A 23,141-nucleotide genomic window follows, 5' to 3' on the forward strand; every position below is an offset into this window, starting at 1 on the left:
TCCATAGGAGTTCGTGCAATCCTTGGAGTAGATGGGGAAAGGGGAGGGACGGAAAAACCTCCTAGTGGGGAAAATTCTTCTTCACCACCGTCATGCTCATCACCTTCATGCAAAGTATCCATTCCGGTTCGGGTGATGACCATCCACTAAGATCTTTGGTTCTTAAGTTCACGAGGAACTTGGTTTCTTGTGGATCTTGGGTCTTGAGTTCTTGAGGTTCTTGAGGGTCTTAGTTCTCGGGGTTCTTGAGTTCTTGAGGTTCTTGAGGTTCTTCTTTCGCTTACAATCTGTGTTAGAGAAGGATCTTCTCTTCACCCGATTTCGGCTCTTTTCCGCAGGCGCACCCCTTGGCGGCCTTGCGCTCACACCAAGGTTGCTTTTTCCCACCTCACGTAGATTTGTCAGCCGCTAAGTGCACGGTCCGCTCTCAATGAGTGAAAAGAGGCACAAGGCGCCCTTCTTTCTTGGGTTTCCTGTCACTCTTCAAAAACAAGAGTAGAAATCGACACGCCCAAGAAATCTTGGTTACGTGCGACCGCAACAAGCAAAAAAAAACTGTGGTTCTTGTGGTTCTTTCCTTCAGTGATACAGAACACTGCCAAAGCTTTGATACCAATGTAAGGTGCAGCGGAAGTGAATGTTGAACTTTGCTCAAGATGAGTGCTCCGAACAGTGCTCAAGAGTTCCTTTTACTTACGGAAGGGAGAGCCTTCCGTTCCTTTAATGACAGAGTGCAAATGATCACAAACAAAGTGGATGAACACTGTGAATGAACGTGCTGAGACTGAGAGATAGAGAGAGAAGAATAAGACACCTAAATTTTATCAAACCCTCCTCCGAAGGCCCCACTCTCTATGGCGAGAGCGGTCTACTATTGACTGCACAAATCTCTACAATGCTTGGACTTGCCGACGATGTGGACGACGATGAGGACGACGACGAGACGGGCTGAAATCTGAAAATGCTAAGGGCTGAAATCTGCAAACCTTTATCTATTGAATTCTGACTCTATGTCGGTGACGACGGCGATGACGCGATGCAACGACGGCGCGCTAAAATTGCACAAATCTCTACAATGCTTGCACTTGCCGACGATGTCGACGACAATGAGGACGACGACTAGACGGGCTGAAATCTGAAAATGCTAAGGGCTGAAATCTGCAAACCTTTATCTATTGAATTCTGACTCTATGTCGGTGAGGACGGCGATGACGACGATGCAACGACGACGCGCTAAAAACGCAGATGCTGTAATCTCCATTTTCCAGGCTGAAACTGCGAACTTTGCGGGATCTGACCGTGCGGCGAGGATCTGCTGCGGGAAGGGGAGATTTGCGAGGTTTGGGACTTCTTCTGCGGGTTCTACCTACTGAAAACTGAAAACACTGGTTCTAGGGCTGAATCTTTCGCGATGGAATTGCAAAACGCTGAATGTCCAGCTGCTCCAAAAACGCTAGGGCTGAAATCTGTTCACTGTGGATTCTGCTAACGCTAGGGCTGATCTGCTATCTGCGGGGGAAACTGCTAATGCTAGGGCTGATCTGAGGTCGTATTGTCGCCAGGCTGCTGCAATGTAAAAACGCTGGCTGATCTGGAAGTAAAACGCTAGGTCAATGCTGATGCAGAAAACGCTAGGCCTGCTGTCTGTGGGATCTTGCTGAGAAGGTGCCTGTTGAGCAAGGTGCTCCTACTGCCTCTTCTGTCAGAAAGTGCTAGCACTAGGTTTCTTGATATACTTGCTTAGCAAAATTGCCCTACCTAGTTTCCAACAAAAGTCACTTAAAAATAATAAGGGAAAAATGTCAAAAATAGGGAAAATAGGTCTATGCACTGTAAAAATGCTATTGATGGGTTCTGACTGTAATCTGATGATCATCTTGTGTGCTTCCAGAGGATATGCATCTAATCTAAGTGTCTGGACATGCACGGTCTGCGAATAGACTCACAAAAGTACCAGATCACTTTCTATTCTACACTGACTTGACTGAACTGAACCCTGGTCATGCTGTAGCTTGTCCACAGACACATAGGGTTGGATGTGTGACGTGACATCACCATGGACATGCTGCCCCCTTTCCAGTACTCTCTTCAGGCACCCTCGATGTCTCTTACACGGGTGGAGATTACTAGACTCATTCGTCAAGACCTGATCCAGCTGGATACAAAGAGGACATGGATATAGCCGCCACAGAAGTTGGACACGAAGATGGCTTTCTATGGAGAGCATTTTCTCCAGCTCACAGGAGATAGGTTTGTGATTCGACCCAGCTACATGGACACACATATATCTCATGGTTTGCGGTGTGCCATTGGTCAGATACGCACATCCTCACATCACCTGGAGATTGAGACTGGTAGATTCACAGGGATACCAACAGCAAACAACAAGATATGACGCTTATGCCAGCTAGAGCCAGAGACAGAGCTACATTACGTATGTCATTGCACATATTGTACTATGAGATATGGGGCCGTTTCCATTGCTTATTCATGGAGGGTTTTAGTCCTTTTTCTAGGGTCATGAGTTATGAGGATTAGAGATGTCTTGGGCTATATCTACTTGAGTTACACAAATATAGAGACACTTTACTAGGGAGAGATAGAGAGAGACAGTCCCAGAGACAGATTACAGATTTCTTCTCACTAGATATTGGACAGTCAAAGGAGCAGCCATCACTACAGAGCTCGGCCCACACTCATTCACCACTACCGGCACTCTCATCGACCGATCCCTAGAGCTACGGAGATCCAATCAGCCACGATTGAGGAGAGGGGCTACACAGCATCGACGGAGACTACAGCAGAGGATTCGAACCATACTCTCTCGATATCCAAAGTGCAGATGAGGATGGATTCTAGTAGTAGTTTATTTGTTCTAGTTCTGTTGTACCCATACATGGTATTTGATTAACCATTTTGTAACAGATTGGTCTCATAGGTCATTTTCGCCTTTTGAAGATGTTAATATAGCATTTCATTTCATCTCTCTCTCTCTCAAGTGTGTGTGTGTGTGTGTGTGTGTGTGTGGGTGGGTGTGGGGGGCGGGGGGGGGGGGGGGGGAGGCAAGAAAAGGGGCTGTATTTTGTGTACAAAAGAGACCTCTGGAGAAGTACAATGGTCTATCGCCTAGAGGAAGTACTAAAGTGGGCTAACAAGGTGTGAATTGTATATACATCATGGTGGCCTATATGATGAGTGTAAAAGGAACAACTGTGGGGGTGCATAATGCCATGTTGTGTGGCCATGATCTCGACGGAAAAGAACTAATGATCTCGCCCATCTATTATGAAGAAAGACACGTCAACGCTTTCCCCTACCCAAGAGGAGCCCGCTGAAGAGTCCCACTGACTTCGCAGAGTATGCAGCAGTTCTGTCCAAATGGCTGTCAAAACGGTCGATGTAGCGGAGGATTGAGAGCCCAAAATGAGGAAACAGAGAGCCTTCCACATGGTCCAAAGCGTGATGTTGCATATCCTGGTGAAAACTGTGTCTCGGTGGCAGTAATCCAACTCATGAACTGCATCTGGTATCATCTGTAGAATACTTAGTCTAAATCCAAAGGAAGAAAGCAGGCAGATCAGATTTGTCGGCAAGCCTTGAAAAAAGGTGTGTGACCCCGGAAATTGTAAAAGCGATGCAACTACCCCCAAGTTCCAACATCACAAACCCATCATGGATGCCCACTCTAATCAACAAACAACAAACTGTCATCCACACTCGCTACGCATATGGGCAAACCCGAAAAAGTGCCTCAAAGACTCAGGCTCCAAAGTACATCTCCGTGACAAGTCGGATCATGACCAATGACTGTTGGCCAATTGCCTACAGGCAATCTAGCATGTGCTATCATGGCCAATAAATGTTGACCAAGTGCCTTCAGGCAATCCAGCATGTGCTACCATGACCAATGACTGTTGACCAAGTGCCTACAGGCAATCCAGCATGTGCTCCCAGCTTTCCAACTGTCGTTGGAAAGTGGGAGGATACGCCGGTCCTGCCACACTTCTAACTAGTGAGGACGATGAGCCTTGAGGTGGATGCCAAGTGTGCAAAGAAGCCTCCTCCCAAGGGAGACTGTGTACTCAAAAAAGCATAGGGGGTCGTCACCATCGCTCGGAGAAGGCTAGTGTTACTGTCCAAGATCCCAATCCAACTGAATAAGGGGCTTGCCCTCCCAAATCCATGAAAACAGGGCTCTCTCTCTCTCTCTCTCTCTCTCTCTCTCTCTCTCTCTCTCTCTCTCTCTCTCTCTCTCTCTCTCTCTCTCTCTCTCTCTCTCTCTCATCAATCTCTCTCATACGGGCAATATTCCCTCTGCAAATCCCGTAGGTTGCTCCAATAACCTTTGACCCAACCAAGGAAGCACCTAACAAACGACGTAAAGAGCCGAGAGAGAGAGAGAGAGAGAGAGAGAGAGAGAGAGAGAGAGAGAGAGAGAGGATCCATCTCCCGATGGGGAGTGCGCCTCCTCATAAGATCGACAACACATGGGGATGCCCTAAAAAGGAAACAAGTCACGGATCTGCTCCAAAAGAGATGATCGCCATCCTGCCCAACACAGCTGCCCAAAGAAACACGGAGAGTCAGCCTAAAAAACGCTAGGGGCTGCCCCCGGACTATGGTCCCATTCCAATAACACATGTCGTGGGCATCCATGGAGCCTAGGATACATGCAACATGTCCGTCCAGTTCCAAGGTCAAATGCATCACTAGGTTGTGACACACACACCTCACACTACCCTAAAACTGTGTGTGCACCTGACATTTGTGCAATTTTGAGAAGAAGTCAATTGACACGCAGTTTGACATTTGGGGCCATACACTTCAAGTTTTGCTCGTGCAAACTTTGAGGCTAGTGCACAAACTCAAGGGCTGTTTTTCCTCACACCCAATGTACCCATTGACCTTCTGAATTCGAGAGTTGGCTCTCATATGCAAACCCCTCGTGGTGACTTGGAGAGTTCTAGGTCCTAAAACACAAACAGAAACAACCCTTCCTTCCCATCTTGGACACACATCGGGAGGAGACATCTGACATTTTCAGCCTCTGCAATCAGCCTTCACCCCTTCTATTCTCTAACCACAAACGCTCTCTCTATTAGTCTCTTACATCAGCTCTCCATGCAGCCAGCGCCCTCCCCTTCTCATCCTCAGATGAGGCCATTGGAGACCCCCTTTGCAGCCCATCACCACAATCCCCAGCCCCATCATGCAGGCTCAACAGACACATCAATGCCGATATGCAAAAAGAATATCTGCAAGTTTGTCCTCTGGGTAGCCATGTGAAATTGTCCTGCACGCCCCCCTGACAGTCCTCATCAACATGGTCTTTGTATGCATTTGGATGGCTTGCCAAATGTGTTGGATCAGGAGTATGTAGATGACACTATGCTCTTTGTACGCTATGTCACACACACTTTGGACTGTCTACGGGATGCTCTTGCTACTTTTTGCTTGGCCAATGGTGCACTTATCAACTAGCACAAGTCATTTGGTTTTCTTGCGTACTTCTCATGTTGGCGGTGTTGTTGATTGGATGCTCTCTTAGCGCTAATTATGGTGACATCTGTTAGGTGCAGCGGAATGAATGTTGTATTTTCTCAAGATTAGTGATCTTTACTGCTCAAGGTTCCTTTTAGTTCTTATGGAAAGAGAGAGCTTTCCATCTTGTGGAGAGTGCAATGATCACGAACAAAGTGAGTGGATTGTGCATGCAAGTGAATGAGACTGAGAGAAGGAGAGAGAAGAGATACGACACCGAGAGGTTGTAAAACCCTCCTCCGAAGGCCCCACTCTCGTCGGCGAGAGTGGTCTACTTGATTGCACAAATATGTACAATGCGTATGCAATGGACTATGCAACTTGGTCTATGCCGATGATGACGACGACGACGATGGCTGAAATCTGAGATCTTCTAATCGCTAAATTTCGGGACTGTTTTGGTGGCTGAAAATGACTGTTTTTGTTGCGTTTTCTTGGCGGAAAAATGAGGTTTCTTAGGGCTGAAAACTGATGGTCTTTACGGGCTGAATCTGCTACACTTTAGGTGAATGATGCAGGTCTTAATTTGCTGCTGAAATCCAAAAACGCCAGGGGCTGAAATTGGTCCTTTTGTCGCCGGGGTTCTGCAAATGCAAAAACGCTAGGCTGATCTGCTGTGTCGTGATGACGCCGGGCCTAATCTGCTGTGCACAAATCGCCAAGGCTGATCTGATGCAAAAACGCTAGGTCTTCTGTGGAGAAAACGCCAGAGTAGTCGCGGGGGTTGGTCTTGCTGAGAAGTTGCCTGTTGAGCAAGGTGCTCCTGCTGCCTCTTCTGCCATTTAGTGCTAACTTGGGTTTGCTTATATAGAAACTTAGCAAAATTGCCCTACCTACTTTTGTTGGAAAGTCACTTAAAAATAATAAGTGAAATAACCAATAAATAGGAAAATAGGCTAAATGCATTGGAAAATTCCCCTAACTGATGCTAATGGATTCTGATGGGTATTCCGATGGTCATGTTGTGTGCAACCGGAGGATATGCATCTATGCTAAGTGACTGGGCATGCACGGTCTACGAATAGACTCACAAAAGTGCCAGATCACTGCTAATCTAAACTGATTGAACCCTGCTGTGGTGTAGCTTGTCCACGGACACATAGGGTTGGGATGTGTCACGTGACATCCCCTCCTTTTCAAAGTGAGGTACTGGTACCGAACTGTATGGCGTCGAGGGAGATCGCCAATAGCATCCGGAATCCTGGAAGGGACTTTTCGCCGGCCCACTCTGCTGTGTGGGTCGAGCGATACTTGAACTTCATAAAGGTCTGCAACGCTTGCTTCTTTGGGCCGCGCCGAAAGCGACACAAAGTCTTCTGAATCTCCTTTCTTGCTTCAACTTCGTCTAGAGTCCTGCTTCTTCTGTCTTCAAGAATCTCCATGGCTGAAAATTCCTGAAACAATCTCCAACACAAAACCATGAACATACCCATTCCATGTAAAGTGAAGAAAAAAAATCTTGTCTTCTCTAAAGACTGTGTATGCAAAGTAGATGAACATAGAGACGGAGTGACAACCCGTTCATCAAACACATACAAATAATGAGATCGAATCTTTTCCGTTTGATCAAAATCAATCAACTGTGGCAAATCACAATGGAAATGCCCATGCTTGGTGCTCATACTATCATGTGCTCGTTCGGAAACTGTGTCATGCCAAGGAAGAGACATGGACTGTGACTTCCTGACATACAAACTTTTCAACTTTTCCTGAACAATCCGCATACATGCGTGCTCATCCATGAGAGAAACGTACTCAACATACAATATGTCATGCCTAGGAAAAGGGATCACATAACGATGCTGACTAAAATACAGGAAACCTTCACGAATGAAACACTTGAACAATGCGTGCGTATCAATCATGCGAACACACAATACTTCCTGTGATGGTTCTTTGGACCAAGGCTCGAGAGCCAAGATCGGTTCGTCGTGAATGATCGAATCGTCCTGTGGGGGTTCTTTGGAGCTCGACTCGAAAGCCAAGATTGGATCTTCATGATTGATCGAATCTACAACGAGGTTAGCTTCGCTAGAAAAAGCATCAACTAACACATCATCCTTGTGACCAATCACATCTTCTTCATGCAACTCATCATGCTTGTGAGAAATCACATCTTGATCATGAAAATCATCATGCTTGTTATTGTCATCCAAATCATTATGCAAATCATTGGCATCCAAATCATCATGCTTATCATTGTGCTTCAAATCATCATGCAAATCATTATCATTCAATTCATCATGCTTCTCATCATGCAAATCATTATCAATCAAATCATCATCATGCTTCACACAATCATGCAAATCCTGTGGGTCATGCTTTGGAGAAGGAGAGACGGAGAGTGTCTCCTTTTCGTGATTCTGTGCAAAGTACGCCTGTACTTGAGAAAAAAGTCGCAACATCTCTTTGCTCTGTAGATCGCTCTGTTCTTTGAGGGCTTTGTTCTTACGATCAAATTCTGCTTGTCTTGCTTGGTTCTCTGCGTGTCTGCGTTCCATTTCTTTGAATTCACGATCCAATGTGGCTTGTCGTTCTTTGGCTTCCAAGCGTGCTTGCTCACGCTCACGTGCTATGGCTGCCATTCTTACTGCATTTCTTGCTTTGCGTTGTAAAGTCTGTTCCATAAACAACAGTTCCAACTCCTCCATTGGAGTTAGTGCAATCAGTGTTGTAGATGGGGAAGGGTCAGAAAAACCTCCTGGTGGGGAAAATTCTTCTTCCCCTCTCTCATGCTCATCACTTCCAAGCGAAGTATCCAATCCGCTTCGAGCGATGATCATTCTGCAATCGTGGGTTCTTGTGGGTTCTTGGGGTCTTGGGTTCACGAGGAACTTGGGTTCTTGGGGGTCTTGAGGTCCTTGAGGTCCTTGATTCGTGAGAATCTTGGGTTCTTGAGGTTCTTGAGGTCCTTGATTCGTGAGAATCTTGGGTTCTTGAGGTTCTTGAGTCTTGAGGGTCTTGGGTTCTTGGGGTTCTTAAGGTTTTCTTTCGCTTGCAAATCGCGTTGAGAAGGATCTTCTCTTCACCCGAGTTCTACCTTTTTCTGCAGGCGCACCCCTTGGCGGCCTTGCGCTCACACCAAGGTTGCTTTTTCCCACCTCACGTCGATTGGCCGGCCGCTAAGTGCACGGTCCGCTCTCAATGAGTGAAAAGAGACACAAGGGGAGGCTGGACAAGCCCTTCTTTCTTGGGATTCCTATCACTCTTCAACAAAACACGATTAGGAATCGCCACACCCAAGTAAACTTGGGTTCGTGCGATCACAAGAAGCAAAAAAAATTATTGTGGTTCTTTCCTTGAGTAATGCAGAACACTTCCAAAGCTCTGATACCAATGTTAGGTGCAGCGGAATGAATGTTGTATTTTCTCAAGATTAGTGATCTTTACTGCTCACGGTTCCTTTTAGTTCTTATGGAAAGAGAGAGCTTTCCGTCTTGTGGAGAGTGCAATGATCACGAACAAAGTGAGTGGATTGTGCATGCAAGTGAATGAGACTGAGAGAAGGAGAGAGAAGAGATACGACACCGAGAGGTTGTAAAACCCTCCTCCGAAGGCCCCACTCTCGTCGGCGAGAGTGGTCTACTTGATTGCACAAATGTGTACAATGCATATGCAATGGACTATGCAACTTGGTCTATGCCGATGATGACGACGACGACGATGACGATGGCTGAAATCTGAGATCTTCTAATCGCTGAATTTCGGGACTATTTTGGTGGCTGAAAATGACTGTTTTGGCTGCGTTTTCTTGGCTGAAAAATGAGGTTTCTTAGGGCTGAAAACTGATGGTCTTTACGGGCTGAATCTGCTACAATTTAGGTGAATGATGCCGGTCTTAATTTGCTGCTGAAATCCAAAAATGCCAGGGGCTGAAATTGGTCCTTTTGTCGCCGGGGTTCTGCAAATGCAAAAATGCTAGGCTGATCTGCTGTGTCGTGATGACGCCGGGCCTAATCTGCTGTGCACTAATCGCCAAGGCTGATCTGATGCAAAAACGCTAGGTCTTCTGTGGAGAAAACGCCAGAGTAGTCGCGGGGGTTGGTCTTGCTGAGAAGTTGCCTGTTGAGCAAGGTGCTCCTGCTGCCTCTTCTGCCATTTAGTGCTAACTTGGGTTTGCTTATATGGAAACTTAGCAAAATTGCCCTACCTACTTTTGTTGGAAAGTCACTTAAAAATAATAAGTGAAATAACCAATAAATAGGAAAATAGGCTAAATGCATTGGAAAATTCCCCTAACTGATGCTAATGAATTCTGATGGGAATTCCGATGGTCATGCTGTGTGCAACCGAAGGATATCCATCTATGCTAAGTGACTGGGCATGCACGGTCTACGAATAGACTCACAAAAGTGTCAGATCACTGCTAATCTAAACTGACTGAACCCTGCTGTGGTGTAGCTTGTCCACGGACACATAGGGTTGGGATGTGTCACGTGACAACATCGAAGACCTCTTCACGACATGCTGGTGCGTCGCTAATCCCGCCACCGATCGAAAAGCGTTACAAGAAGGGTTGGACTTTGCCTGTGGCGTCAAGACAAATTTCAGAACTTATTTCGTTGTTTGGTTTTGAAGCGAATGGTGAAGCATATTTGTGGCAATTGCATCATGGCCGTTGCCATCACTAATGCATTTCTTGAGCACATCCTCTGTAAAGTGCCCTCCAAAAAACCCCAATCAACTCTATCGTAAGCCTTCCCAAAATCAAGAAGCATGATAGCTACCGTCTGTCTTGACTGGCATGCCCACTCAATCGCCTCATAGATGTTGTCTAACATGCATTGGTCCTTCACAAAACCTGTCAAGGAAGCATGGATCAGACTAGGTAGAAATGTTCTCGAACGCATACTAATCATGCAAAAAAAGATCTTTTTATCACGCAAGACATGAGAATGATCAGCCTCCGCTTGAAAAAGACGATGCATCTCCGCCTTTTGGTAGACGAAGTGTCCTCCTTGAAACTGCTAGAATGCTTTCGGTGCTCTCTAGACTTCTTCTTGGATCTACTTCTCTCTTTCTTTCTCCGCTTCTTTTGCCTCTTTTCTTGCTAACTGGAATCAGAGGAAGAGGAACTTTCTTGACTGTATGAAGATGAAGATAAAGATGGAGAACTGGGATCATACTCGAAGCACACACACTTCGTAGATCCACTGGCTTCCTCGAAAGTAGATATCCGGCCTAGGTAGCAGGGATATTCCTCTGATTTCCTTTTCTTCCGAAAGGGCTTTCATCAATTGATTTGCTTTCCCGTAGTCGGGTTGTCGGTGGAATACTTTCCTCACTATGAAAACCCATGTGTGTTGTAAGGAAAAGGATCGGATCCTCCGTAGAAGAAGAGTTGTCTAGTCTCTGATACCACTATGACAAGCTTGGACACCCGAAGCAACAAATCAATAGCAACACGTGAGAAACTGGACAACAGAACTTGCGAGAGAGAGAGAGAAATGAAATGAAATGAAATGTTATATTAACGTCTTCAAAAGGCCAAAGTGACCTATGAGACCAGAAAGTTACAATGTGGTGGATCTTATACAAAGTCAGAGTAAGAGAGAGAGAGAGAGAGAGAGAGAGAGAGAGAGAGAGAGAGAGAGTAGACACAAAGCGGCAGTATTCCGCTTCCAGATCCATTGGCCCCAAACTCTGTCTCCCCTTTCAATACTTCTATCTTTATTGCTTCACAAAGGTACAAAAGCCAGGAGGGCTCTCGACAATTCGAATGCCAGAGTAAGCCCCCCAAGGCTGTAGTTAAAGGCCCCTGGCATTGAAAAGCATCATATATGAAAATTCAAGGTTCCAAAAGATGTCAAGCCTTGGACTGCCGCCCAAAAAGCCAAAGCCTACCCCAAAATTTATGGCAGTCCATACACCACAATACCACGTCAACAATGACCTCCGCAATTCGCGTGCCAATCTGTAGGCGGGTGACGCATCAGCAGCTCGCATAATTTTCTTGCTTTTAGGTCTTTTGGCCTGTAGACAGTGACACCCTGTAGGCCCCAAAGATTAGCCCCCCTTTCGGTGTTTCTATATTCTTATTGCACTTGAGAGAAACATGTAAACTTCTACAACCTGTCCCACTTTTACCGGGCTGAAATTCCCCTACTCTAACCCAATTTCGGTAGCATAACAACAGTAAGAGTCTCCACGGACAAAATCCCAGGTAAACGGTGATTTGCCAAGCACTTTAGAGCACTTTACAAATCCTAGCGAGAAATTACAGCATGCTGAATTCTCTGTTTTTGGCCCCCAATTTGCACCAAAACACCTGTATGGTGATTCCCTAGCTTCCTTGAAGCTCCTCGGACTTGTAGGCATCAAAACTCGCCAAAACCTAAACCTGCAAAAAATTACAGCACCTGTAATACCCTGTTTTGCACTCCAAACTGAGTGGTGGTGGTGACCTGGCCACGATGTCCAGTAGACCACCGTCCGTATCCCTGCCACGTGTCACTGCCCAGCCCAAAGAGTCCATCTAGTGTGAACCAAACCAGACCAACTGTACTAACTGTGTGTCCTATGAAAGTGACACTGTAGCCTGCTACAAGTTGCCCGCCACAAGACCGCTCACCGTCTCGATGAGAGGAATACTGAAAAACTGTGAAAGAAAACCACTAGGTACCGCATCTGTCCATCATTCACATGCCGATCACTTCCGTGGGTAGCCCTCGACCTCCCGCACATGTAGGGTCACTTGCCCTTTGAATTAGACGAGATTCCTCACGAGAAATTTCTCTAAATTGTCCTGTACAAGCACCAAAGGCCTTCTCGAGGCTCCCCTGGCATTACCTTGCAGTTTAGGTGCGAAACCCTAAACCTGTAAAAAACATAGCAGGCCGTAATTTTCTGTTTTGGATCGTTTTAAACGGAGCAAACAGTGAACACGCCTACGCGTGTCTCCGCTGCTCCCGCACGCAATGGGACAGTTCCCCTTTGAATTGGACGAGTTTTCACATGAGAAAACTCTCCGTTTTCGCAATTCTTCGCGATGGAAATGTGCGTACCTATAGGGGATTAGCAATTAGCTAATCTGGTTCTTGTACAAAAGGCTCTTGCCTTGACAAACATGCATAGGACCCCCACATTTCTACATGGTCATCTAGTGGGGTATTACCATATGCGCAAAGGGGAGAGAGAGATGTGCAAGAGCAAATCATCGCGTTGCATGAGACAAGGGAGAAGGCAAGATTTCCATTAAAGTTGTGATCACCTGCACCCACTACTCGCACACACATTGCCGAGCTGATGTACCGTGATTGCGGCGCCGCACATCACATTCAAGTCATAATAAGGTTGAATTGTCTTCAAATTGTGTTTTTTGTGGGTATTAGAGACAAAGGACTCAAGTACTACTTATATTCAAACACAGAACGCTAAAAATTGCAGTATTTAAGTGCTTTTTAAGCCTCCTGTTCTGTGTGCTTCACGTTCCGGGCCCGTTCTCGTTCCCCCGTTCCACAGGGAAACCTATCGTTGTTCCCTTTCCGCGTTCCGGGTAACTATGATGTAGCACTGCAAATCGTAATCGTCCCACCATGGGATGCTGCCTAGGCATCAACGTAAGTGACCTGGTTGCCTCCTGAATCCCCATGAGAACTGCAATGACTACAAGTGCGAGTTAAGGATGGGACATGCCAGGCATTTGTACCAAAAATTGCAAAAAATAGTTTGTCCCAAGCAACTCTCTCACATATGCAACAACAACAAAGAAGGCACATGAACTGCCCGACAATTTTAACAAGTATCTACATTATTGAAATCACCCCCAACAATCCACGAATCTACAATAGGCAATACATTCAAAATCTTTTGTCAAAACTCAACTCTATCCTAAGCCAAAGTGGGAGCATAGATACACATAACGCCTACCAAAGAGGCATCAATCTCTAGCGTGATCCATATCGCTCTGCCATGCACCAATGTACCATGGTCACATACGGAATGATGCCAACGGCGGGTCCCACAGACATGCATACACCACTGCACCTCTTATAAGTGAGTTTATTTACTCATTAATAACTGACAATTTGAGAAATCGTGGGATTTTTTATGAGATTGCCCAATCCAGTTTAGATTCCATAAATAAGTGACTCTACGGGTCACTTCTCAAGCATAAATCAGTACCCTCTATACAAGCATCAAGATCCAACAGAACCTCAGCATTCATGGGGTTTTTTCATGATCAGCCCATGAGTACCCATAGTATTTTCAGCACACAAACGCAACGTCGTACCAGATCAGCAAAATGACAGAATTCAGCCCTCGTTCAGCACCAGCATTTTCAAATTTCAGCCGTAGATCCACAGCGATTTTGCATCCCAGATTCATCCTTGCAAATTTCAGCCCACAGCCTCGTCAGCACTTGCAGATCCCATCAATCCCACCAACATTTTCGCATTTCAGCCCTCACAGAACCAAGCCTCTACATCAAGATCCCATCAACATCTCAACATCTAGGACCATCGCATCAGCGTTTCTGCAATCTAAAGCAAATACCTCTCTAGCGATAGAGAGAGGGGCCCTTGGAGGGGGGTTTGGGACCCCATCCGATGTTGGTCTTCTTCTCTCTCTATCACCCACAGAACCTTCACTCACAATATCATTCTTTCTTCTCTCTCTAGTCTATTGTACATCTCTCATTCAGTAAAAGGAACCCTGAGTACGCATTGAGCACTCATCCTGACCATTCATCTCCAACTTCACCTCCAATCAATTCCACTGCACATTGCACGTGGGTAGGACAATCGCTTACCATGTGTCCAAAAGCATGGCACCTGAGGCAATGATCTGGGCGACCAATAGCCAACAACATTGTAGACAAAACAACTCTGTAGTAGGATCTCTAAGTCAAACTATATTCGGAAAATGTGTATCATCGGGGTTGTATACCTATATCCGTGGCGAACCAATTTTCATAGCCGAGGCATCGAAACAAGGGAACGGGGATCGGCACCCTAGTGCCAGGGGACGGCTGTTTCGGAACAATGGCGATCGGGGACTCTCAAGGGCAGACGGGAATGGCTAGCCGCTAGTTTCAGTAGGGTTGCAAAGGGACGTCCCGAGTGAAGTGCGCGAGCGAGAGCGTGTGTGTGTGCAGCGATGGAGAAGAGAGGAGAAGAGGAGACCTTGTGTTTATAGGAGCTAAAACTCACCCTTATTCTATTATGTACATAATGAATAAGTATAGTGGGCGGGCACCTGGCCTAACCGGCCACATGGGGCTTTACCCCAACAACCTCCCACGTAAAGGCCAATGTGGCCGTGAGAGAGAAAAGAAAACAGTACAAAACTTGTACAAAGCCATCACAAGTATGACCTCAGCCAACGCCCACTGGCTCACTGAATCTGTGTGTATCCAGCTCTAATCGTAGAGGAAGTATAGAGCGATCGACACCATACTCCTCACCAAAGCCGCACATATCCTGCAGGTATCTCACCGTACGCTGCAAAGTACCCCTATGCTCAAGGCCAAGGTCAGTCACTGTATGACTAACTGCTCCAACTGCAAATGCACCTACCGCAAATGCAATCTCGGGTCTCGAGATGAGTATCTCGTACATGAGACTCCCGAATGCTGATGCAATCCTGGCAATATCTGCCAATCTAACCATCTCAGTCAAATCTGGCTCAGAACTCCACTCATGGAAATCACCCTGACACTCGAACTCCGATCCCTGGAATCCATCCTCGTGTCCATCGCATGTCACATGCGCACCAAGAGCATCTACCTGTCCTGAACCCTGTGTGGTAAGAGCAATGCCTAGCTCTAACTCACATACATCAGCCTCTAGCCTAAGCATATCCATGAATGACTGAATCACGGCTAAATCCTGAGCACTCAAGTCATCCATATCCGTCATCGTATCCACGAATGACATGCCCTATTGCACAACTATCTGCACAACTGGCTCAACATGCTCACAAACTGGAGCATCATGCAACCTATCCGCAAAGGAGACATGCCTCATCTCTCTGCATGGCTGCGTACTCACAAAAACTGTGCCGTCTCGCACATGAAGTACTCGCATCGCATGAATCGTGCCAACACTAGCACCTCTAGCTATGACTAGCTGTCCACGATGCAATCGGAAACTGTGCTCATCCAGCACTACCTGGCATCCACTGTCTCGTAAGTGACTCACAGAGATCAAGCTCTGCGTCGCAACACGTATGATGCACCACTCGGTAACGATAGTCTGACATCTCCTGCACCAACTATGTCATGCACTGAACCATCAGCTAGACACACACGTCCAAGCATACCACTAGCATATGTGGTAAACCACTCACGATTCGGCGTGACGTGAAACCTAGCACTCACATCTAGTATCCAATGCGAAGGTAATGTGTCGTCAAAAACCGACATAAGAAAGTCAAGAGTAAACATGGAAGCAAAGTCGATATCTCCGTCATGCATAGCCACGTACGCTACATCTACTCCCATATCATCCAAAGTGATAGCATCCCTCTTGTGCTGTCTCCTACGCTGTCTCATCCGCCGAAAACAACGCCTACGTACATGCCCTATATAACCACAATGCCAACACACAACATCTCTATGTCTGCAAGATCGTCCTTTGATTGTAGGCATCTCTCTAGACTCATTTGTGCCAAAAGCATTGCACAATCTTTGCCATAACTCTCTAGTTGTACATGCATCCAAACCAATGCGATAGACAGACTCACCAAGGTGTAACATGATCGTCGAACGTGCAAGCTCATCCAAGTCCTCCCACTCATTGTCAATCATAGACTCGGCCTAGCATCCATGCCCTGTAGTGGCAACACTTGGCCCAACTGAGTCAATGCATCATGCATACCTGCTTTCCAATGTTCAAAGTTTGAACCATCAAACTTTGTATGGAAAAGCACAAACCCTGACAATGATGTACATGCCAAATCCATGGCGATAACCTGTGACAAGACCAAGCACAAATCGATCGGCTGACAATAGCCAAAGCCTGGCTAACTCATATACCAAGGACTGTCAAAATACAACATAAGCTGGCATAAGCTGTCTAAGAGAAGTATCAGCAAATATGGCCATCAATGTAACAAAACAAGTGAGCAAAACCGCTCAAATGATGCCAAAACACCCGCTCTAATCCAAGAGCACTATGTGGTAATCGATGAAACTATCATCAACAATCTCCCTCCTGAAGAGATTACCACATGTATGTCAAATGACATAATCCGGTGAGCAAACACTCTCACAATGCGATGCCAAAACACTATGGCAAAGCAACCACTAAGTGCCAAATGCAATCAAAACACGATTGCAAACCATGCGCATAAACAAATAAACTCGCAAGAAAAATCCGACAAAGTTTCGGCAGTATTTGGCTATCTAACCATAATAAACATACATGCCATAAACATGCTCAAAACCATGAGCAAATCATGCACAAAATCCGCACTCAAGTATACATGAATTGCCCCAAAGTCTCAACTCCTTAAACTTGGAAAACAATCTTGTAATCCGAAACACAAAGTGCATCAACCGCACTCTACAAGCAAAGCATATACTAGCATAAACTTGGATGCAAACCAACCAAAATATGACACAAAGTGATGCTCAAAATAGCTGAAAATCAGCCCACATATGCCATTGCAAGGCGAAGAATACCATCCGCCGAAAAGCGCACATCATGTGCATCCACATGGCAATATAAACGAGCATCAAGCATGTACCAAATGTGTATCAAAGAGCATCCAAATGAGCTGAAAATTCAGCTCACAATCATGCCAAAAATGCTTGCAAAACTCTCTGCAAATCTATGCACCACACTTTCCAAAATCTGCTCAATCGCATAAGTCAATGCACATAACCTATGGATGAAACCACTCTCGAACCTGAGAGTCCACAAGAATGCATACATCCACAAAGTGTTCTCAATGTGTGCGCATAAATGTGTTGAAAATATCAACCCACACTCTCTTCACTGAGAGAAAAACATCAATGCGCAAAACCAGAGAATGACAAAAGCTCAATCCGAGCTCTTTGAATGTAGCAAATCACCACAATATGCATACATAATCTTCAACTTTTCGAATACTCTGCAGCATGTCAGCTCATATCTTCCAAACCGCTCAGAATTTGCAGAAACTTCCTTCTGCAAAGTTGTAGACCACGCGAAAACGGTTGGGCCATGCGGGAATGGACCTAAAATGTGTTGTTTATACAGGTCAAAACAGATCTGTAAAAATCTGCACCTGTGTACCCTAGACGTGGAGGCAGTCTGAGTGACGTATTTCAAAATTGGTGAAGATTTTGAGAAAACTTTCTTCTGCAAAGTTGAAGAGAACGAAAAACCGGTCAGCAATCGCGGGAATCGGCTAGAATGAAAACGTTTTGGTAGGCCAAAACAGATCTGCAAAAACGTGCTGCAGTTTTTGCTGCTTCTTTGCCTGCTTCCCTGCTGAGCTCCAATGGTGCTCCCAATCCCTGAGCTCTGATACCAGTTGCAGTGCGCGAGCGAGAGCGTGTGTGTGTGTGTGTGTGTGTGTGTGTGCAGCAATGGAGAAGAGAGGAGAAAAGGAGACCTTGTGTTTGCAGGAGGCTAAAACTCACTCTCTACATGTGAGCCCCCTTATTCTATTATGTACATAATGAATAAGTATAGTGGGCGGATACCTGACCTAACCGGCCACATGGGGCTTTACCCCAACAACGAGAATGGCATTCAGAACAGCTAGGCTATTAGGAATGAGAAATGGTCAATGGACAGTTTGAAACAGTCCAATTTTGGGACAGTTTTTAGCCATTTGGAACCTATTTTCACCATGCTTTTAGGGGGAGTTTTGAGGCACATTTGGGGCTTCCATAGCTTACAAAAGGGAGGGCTTGGCCTCCTCAATCCTCATTGCTCAAGCCTCAAGAGTCAAGCCTTCAGCTTTCCACACTCAAGTGCCAATGCCCAAGAGCCTCTGCTTAGTGTCCTTTCTAATCTAGTGTCTCTCATTGCTCAAACCTCAAGCTTCCTCTCCACTCTCTCATTGATCAAGCCTTGGCCTCAAGCTCCCTCTCTACTCCCTCATTACTCAAGTCCTTTCTCGAGCTCCTTGAAATGAACTTGCGAAAGGATTTCCCAGACAGCCTATGGACACGCGTCGGTGGCACGCGTCGGGTGAACCACCGGACTATAGCCACCATTTGATAGCATCCCCTTGCTCGGGCAACATCAGAGGTCGTAGACATTCACTTGTCACGAGGCTATGGCAGCCTGCTGCCAATAACCTTAGTTGTTGGTTTCTTTCCCTTGATTTTGCATCGGTGGCACGCGTCGAGTGAACCACCAGACAATAGCCACCATTCGACAGCATCCCCTTGCTCGGGCAACGTCCGAGGTCGTAGACATGCACTTGTCACGTGGTTGTGGCAGCCAGTAACCTTAGTTGTTGGTTTCTTTCCCTTGATTTTATTTAATTTTTGGGACCCTCTTTTCGAAGTCACAAATGGCCTGACATTGTGTGGCCAATGTGAAACGGTCGATGGCCGAGAAAATCACCACAACAGTGAAGGGCACATCACCACGAGATGGTCGGGTAGATCGGCACTGAAATCCGAGCAATAAGAGGGTGGCTAGGCTCAATTCAAAGTCATTTAGGCCCCACGTGACACTTATAAGTTGGTGGGTACTAGGAAATCAACTCAAAAGAGGCAAAGGGGACACATGGCGGCTCTAGAGCAGTTTGCCAAATTCATCACCAAGAGTGGGCGCCCAAATTTGAGAAGGGGGCTGATTTTCAACTCATTGTGACTACACAATGTGTGTGTGTGTGTGTGTGTGTGTGTGAGTAGTAAGTGCAAGTGATCACAGCTTTAATGGAAAACTTGCCTTCTCCCTTGTCTCATGTAGTGCGATGATTTGCTCTCGTGCATCTCTCTCCCCTTTGCACATTTGGTAGTTGGGCTTCTCAGATGACTATGTACAGTTCTGGGGTTTTTATGCGCCTTTGCTAAGGCAAAAGCCTTCTATATAGGAACCGGATTAGCTAATTGCTAATCCCCCACAGGTACTACTGACAATTCCATCACAAAGGATTATAAAAACAGAGAGTTTTCTCGCGTGAAAACTCATCCGATTCAAAGGGGAACTATCCCATTGCGTGCGGGAGCACCTGGACACGTGTAGGCGAGTTCGCTCTGCTCAAAACGAACCAAAACAGAAAATTGCAGCCTGCTGTGTTTTTCTGCAGGTGCGTGTAAGGCACCCGACCATGACAAAACAAAGAATTACAGCACACTGACATTGAGCTGCAGCTCACTGAAAAGCTTCCAAAATGCAAGGGAAAGTGTCTTTGACCTGTAGTTTTGACCTACAGGGGTTCGGCGCGGTTATGCTAGCGAAATTGGGTCAAAAACCTGCAATTACAGCCATGGACAGGTTTGGAGAGCTTGGTGAGAGTTAGGTGAAAGCGTTCGGATCATGTATTTGCAATAAGAGTGAAGAAATACCAAAAGGGGCACCAGTCTTTGGAGCCTACAGGGTGTCGCTGTCTGTTTGAAGTACTCTAGCTGCTAAGCCATGTTTTTGTTTGAAGTGTTAAATTCCAATCACACGTTTATTTGTGAAGTTCCTCTGTATCATGGGGTTTAACAATGTTAAGATCGGGTAAAAGCTAAAGTCTACCGTCCTCTAGCGAGTCTACGGGCCGGTTTCATGGTTCCGTCCCCGGGATAGAATCACTTTTTCCTTAAGAAGTGAGCCTTGGTTGGTTTTCAGCGAGGACACAAAGCACAAGAACTTGGAATTACACTATGGCTGACAAAGCAAATGACACCAGGGAAGAGGATTCCTCTTCATAGGACAGACAAGTTGTTCCTTCTCCAGTGTTCGAGGTTGACGAGTGTTCACGAACACAACAGCCAACATGTATGCCAAATGGGGTGTACTTCAGAAAAGACAAAAAAGGCTTGAGAAGATTCTTACAGACACTTAACAAGGGGCCATCGGCTCATCCAGGGCCATCTCAATGACTACACCCATCTATGACCCAAATGTATTGGCCTAGTGTCACAAAATAGATGGTGTAGTAGCCCTGTTGCACAGCTTGATTGCAGACATGGCAGTGTATGGACAGCCTGTAAAGATGCTAGCTTACTTAGCTGAAATCTGTAATTGCTATCTAGGTGCCCATCAAACTATCACTCAACCTGTATATCATCATAAGGTCAAAAAAGTCTCGATGTATTTAATATAAGGAGGGATAAAACAAATACATGAATCTGTAAAACGAAAAAAAATCAGTACTCAATATCTGTGTTTTCTGTGTTTACAATAAGAACTTAAAACAGAGTAAAACAAATGGGCAACGTAGATGAGAGAAGCTTCCTTGAATAAAAACTCACTTTGTATAAAAACTCTCAAATATAAAGTCATTAGCATAAAGGACAAGACAGTGCTAAGTAACAATTCCCAACCTTCAAACTCCTACAACAACGCAGTCATAGGCAAATGAGCAAACATGGATTCGCAAAATAAGCTTACCTTGAAATGAGATTCTTCAACAAACAAACCAAGAATAAAGCAACGCAAAACCGGTATATTTTGCAAAAAAAAAAAATCCTTGTTTGTTAACATATCAACTCAAAACGCAGTCATCATAGACTTTTAAAGCATTCAGGAATTAGACACTAGATAATCTCAAACCTCCTCACAACCGGAAAATTGAATGATTAAGTATCCGTCTTATCTCCTTTTGCTTGCTAACATATCAACTCAAAACACAGTCATCATAGACTTCAAAAGCATTCAGGGTTTAGACACTAGATAATCTCAAACCTCCTCACAACCGGAAAATTGAATGATTAAGTATCCGTCTTATCTCCTTTTTGGACAGAAACTCCTTTCTTATCCTCATCTCTTGCGTGTTTATTTGCAGAACGTGAGCCCTCTGTGTGCTCAACAGACGATTTGCCAGCATGAGACTTTCCTTCAACAGCCTTGGGTTTCAGCTGCTTGCGCATGTCAAACGCATCCTCACCATCTGCATAATACTTGGCCTCCACATCATGAATTTTGTAGCCAAGGGTCTCTGTATAGAGGTGAAAAGCTGCCCTGTTGCTCTTGCGGACGTGGAGAGACACATATTCAGCTCCAAATACCTCTTGCATAGCTCTCTGGGCAGCACTCATGAGCTTGGTGGCAAGGCCAAGCTTGCGGTGGGTGCGAAGCACAGCAAGGGAAGTTATGTGGCCGTGGCATTCCGAAGACTCCTCTTCCATCTTCGCGAGCACATAGCCCACAATCTTCTTGTTATAATCTTCTGCGACATATAGCAGCTGAGGCCACGAAAGAATATGGTAGAAATAGTACTTCATTTGGTAATTCTCGGGCAGACACATCAAGTTACATGTCTGCATAGCCAGGAGGTCATCTACAGTTGCTTGCCGAATGCACACCATCTGCGAAATCAGCCAACGTGGGCGACTCTGACAGAAAGAAAGCCTCAAAGACTCGCGTCAGAAAGCGCGCTCCTCTTACCTTCACTCGCAGCGCGCGATTGCCAGTCCAACCATGGCTGAGTTCACACTAGCGCGGCGGCAATCACACCTCAAAAGATGAATTTCCAGCCGGAATAGCTTTGGAATGCATTCTTCCTCCGCCCATCTGTTGGAAGTACCAAGCTCGCTAATTTTCATCCGCCGCATGTTGTGAACACCGGAGGCCGGCGGAAGCAACACTAAAAAGCTTTTCTTTTAAAAGTTTGCAGGTTATTAAAATAATAAAAAAAGAAAAAGTTTTGACAACGCGGCGATTTCAGCAGACGTGGAGGGTGGGAGAGTTTTGGGGGGGGGGGGGGGGGGGGGGGGGATCGGAAGAAAAGCTTGCATTCTCTTCCGCGAACTGGCAGCCTTTTTCAAACACTTCCTCCGTGCGATGTGAACGGAGCAAGTGACATGGCGTAAGTTGATTGGTTGCAAGCGTGCGTGCTTTGCCTTCCGCCGCCTGCTGTCTGTGAACGGAGCAAGTGACATGGCGCAAGTTGATTGGTTGCAAGCGTGCGTGCTTTGCCTTCCGCCGCCTGCTGTCTGTGAAGAAACACATCTGCTCAAATCTTCCGCCGGCTAGTGTGAACAATGTGGAGGAGGAACACTGAAAAAGCGAAGGGGGCTGAGGGTGGGTTCACATTGGGAAAGCGGAAGAGAATCCTAAAATGCCATCTTCCGGGTGGAGGATGTGCATTATCCGCTCTTCCACCGGCTAAATGTTCACAGTGGGGAGGGTGGAAGAGAGAAGGGATGAAGTCTTCTGCCGCCCAATGTGAACTTAGGGGATGGGCGGAAGCTAGGCTAGAAGACAACAAGATGGTCTTTTTTTAATTTGAAAAGAAGGTTACAAATAAAAAAGTTGTTCCAACGAGGCATTTCTTGCATACGTGGAGGGTGGAAGAGAAGATGGTCAGAGGGGGGGGGGGGGGGGGGGGGGGGGGGTCGGAAGTGTTCAGCTTTATTTCTACCGTGCGCTGGCACCTTCCTTGCAATGCTGCCGCCGCGCTATGTGAACCTCTTGTCTGACGTGCACGAATGTGATTCGCTGGTTGAAGGTGAGCTTTCCCTGTTGTCGCCTACTGTGAACCCGGCCTGAGATAGGCTA

General features: G+C 46.0%; 1 protein-coding gene across 4 annotated transcripts in view; it reads right to left on the bottom strand.

Annotated features, from left to right (window-relative positions):
• The window catches only part of LOC147455947 (N-terminal acetyltransferase A complex catalytic subunit NAA10-like), an 80,546-nt gene extending 58,361 nt beyond the window's left edge, over window positions 1-22,185 (bottom strand). For 2 of the 4 annotated variants that reach the window (XM_086514573.1, XM_086514572.1), the window contains exon 1: window positions 21,327-22,161. In XM_086514573.1, coding sequence (XP_086370699.1) covers window positions 21,353-21,949 — 597 coding nt within the window. In that variant the 5' untranslated portion in view covers window positions 21,950-22,161 and the 3' untranslated portion in view covers window positions 21,327-21,352. Of the gene's footprint in view, window positions 1-21,183 lie in introns of those variants that run through there. The other 2 variants (XM_086514571.1, XR_015188423.1) reach the window with 2 other exon arrangements.
• Window positions 22,186-23,141: the final 956 nt, after the last annotated feature.

Source organism: Adiantum capillus-veneris, chromosome 6, assembly GCF_014529385.1.
Source record: "Adiantum capillus-veneris isolate H3 chromosome 6, ASM1452938v2, whole genome shotgun sequence".
Classification (NCBI taxonomy): Eukaryota; Viridiplantae; Streptophyta; class Polypodiopsida; order Polypodiales; family Pteridaceae; genus Adiantum; species Adiantum capillus-veneris.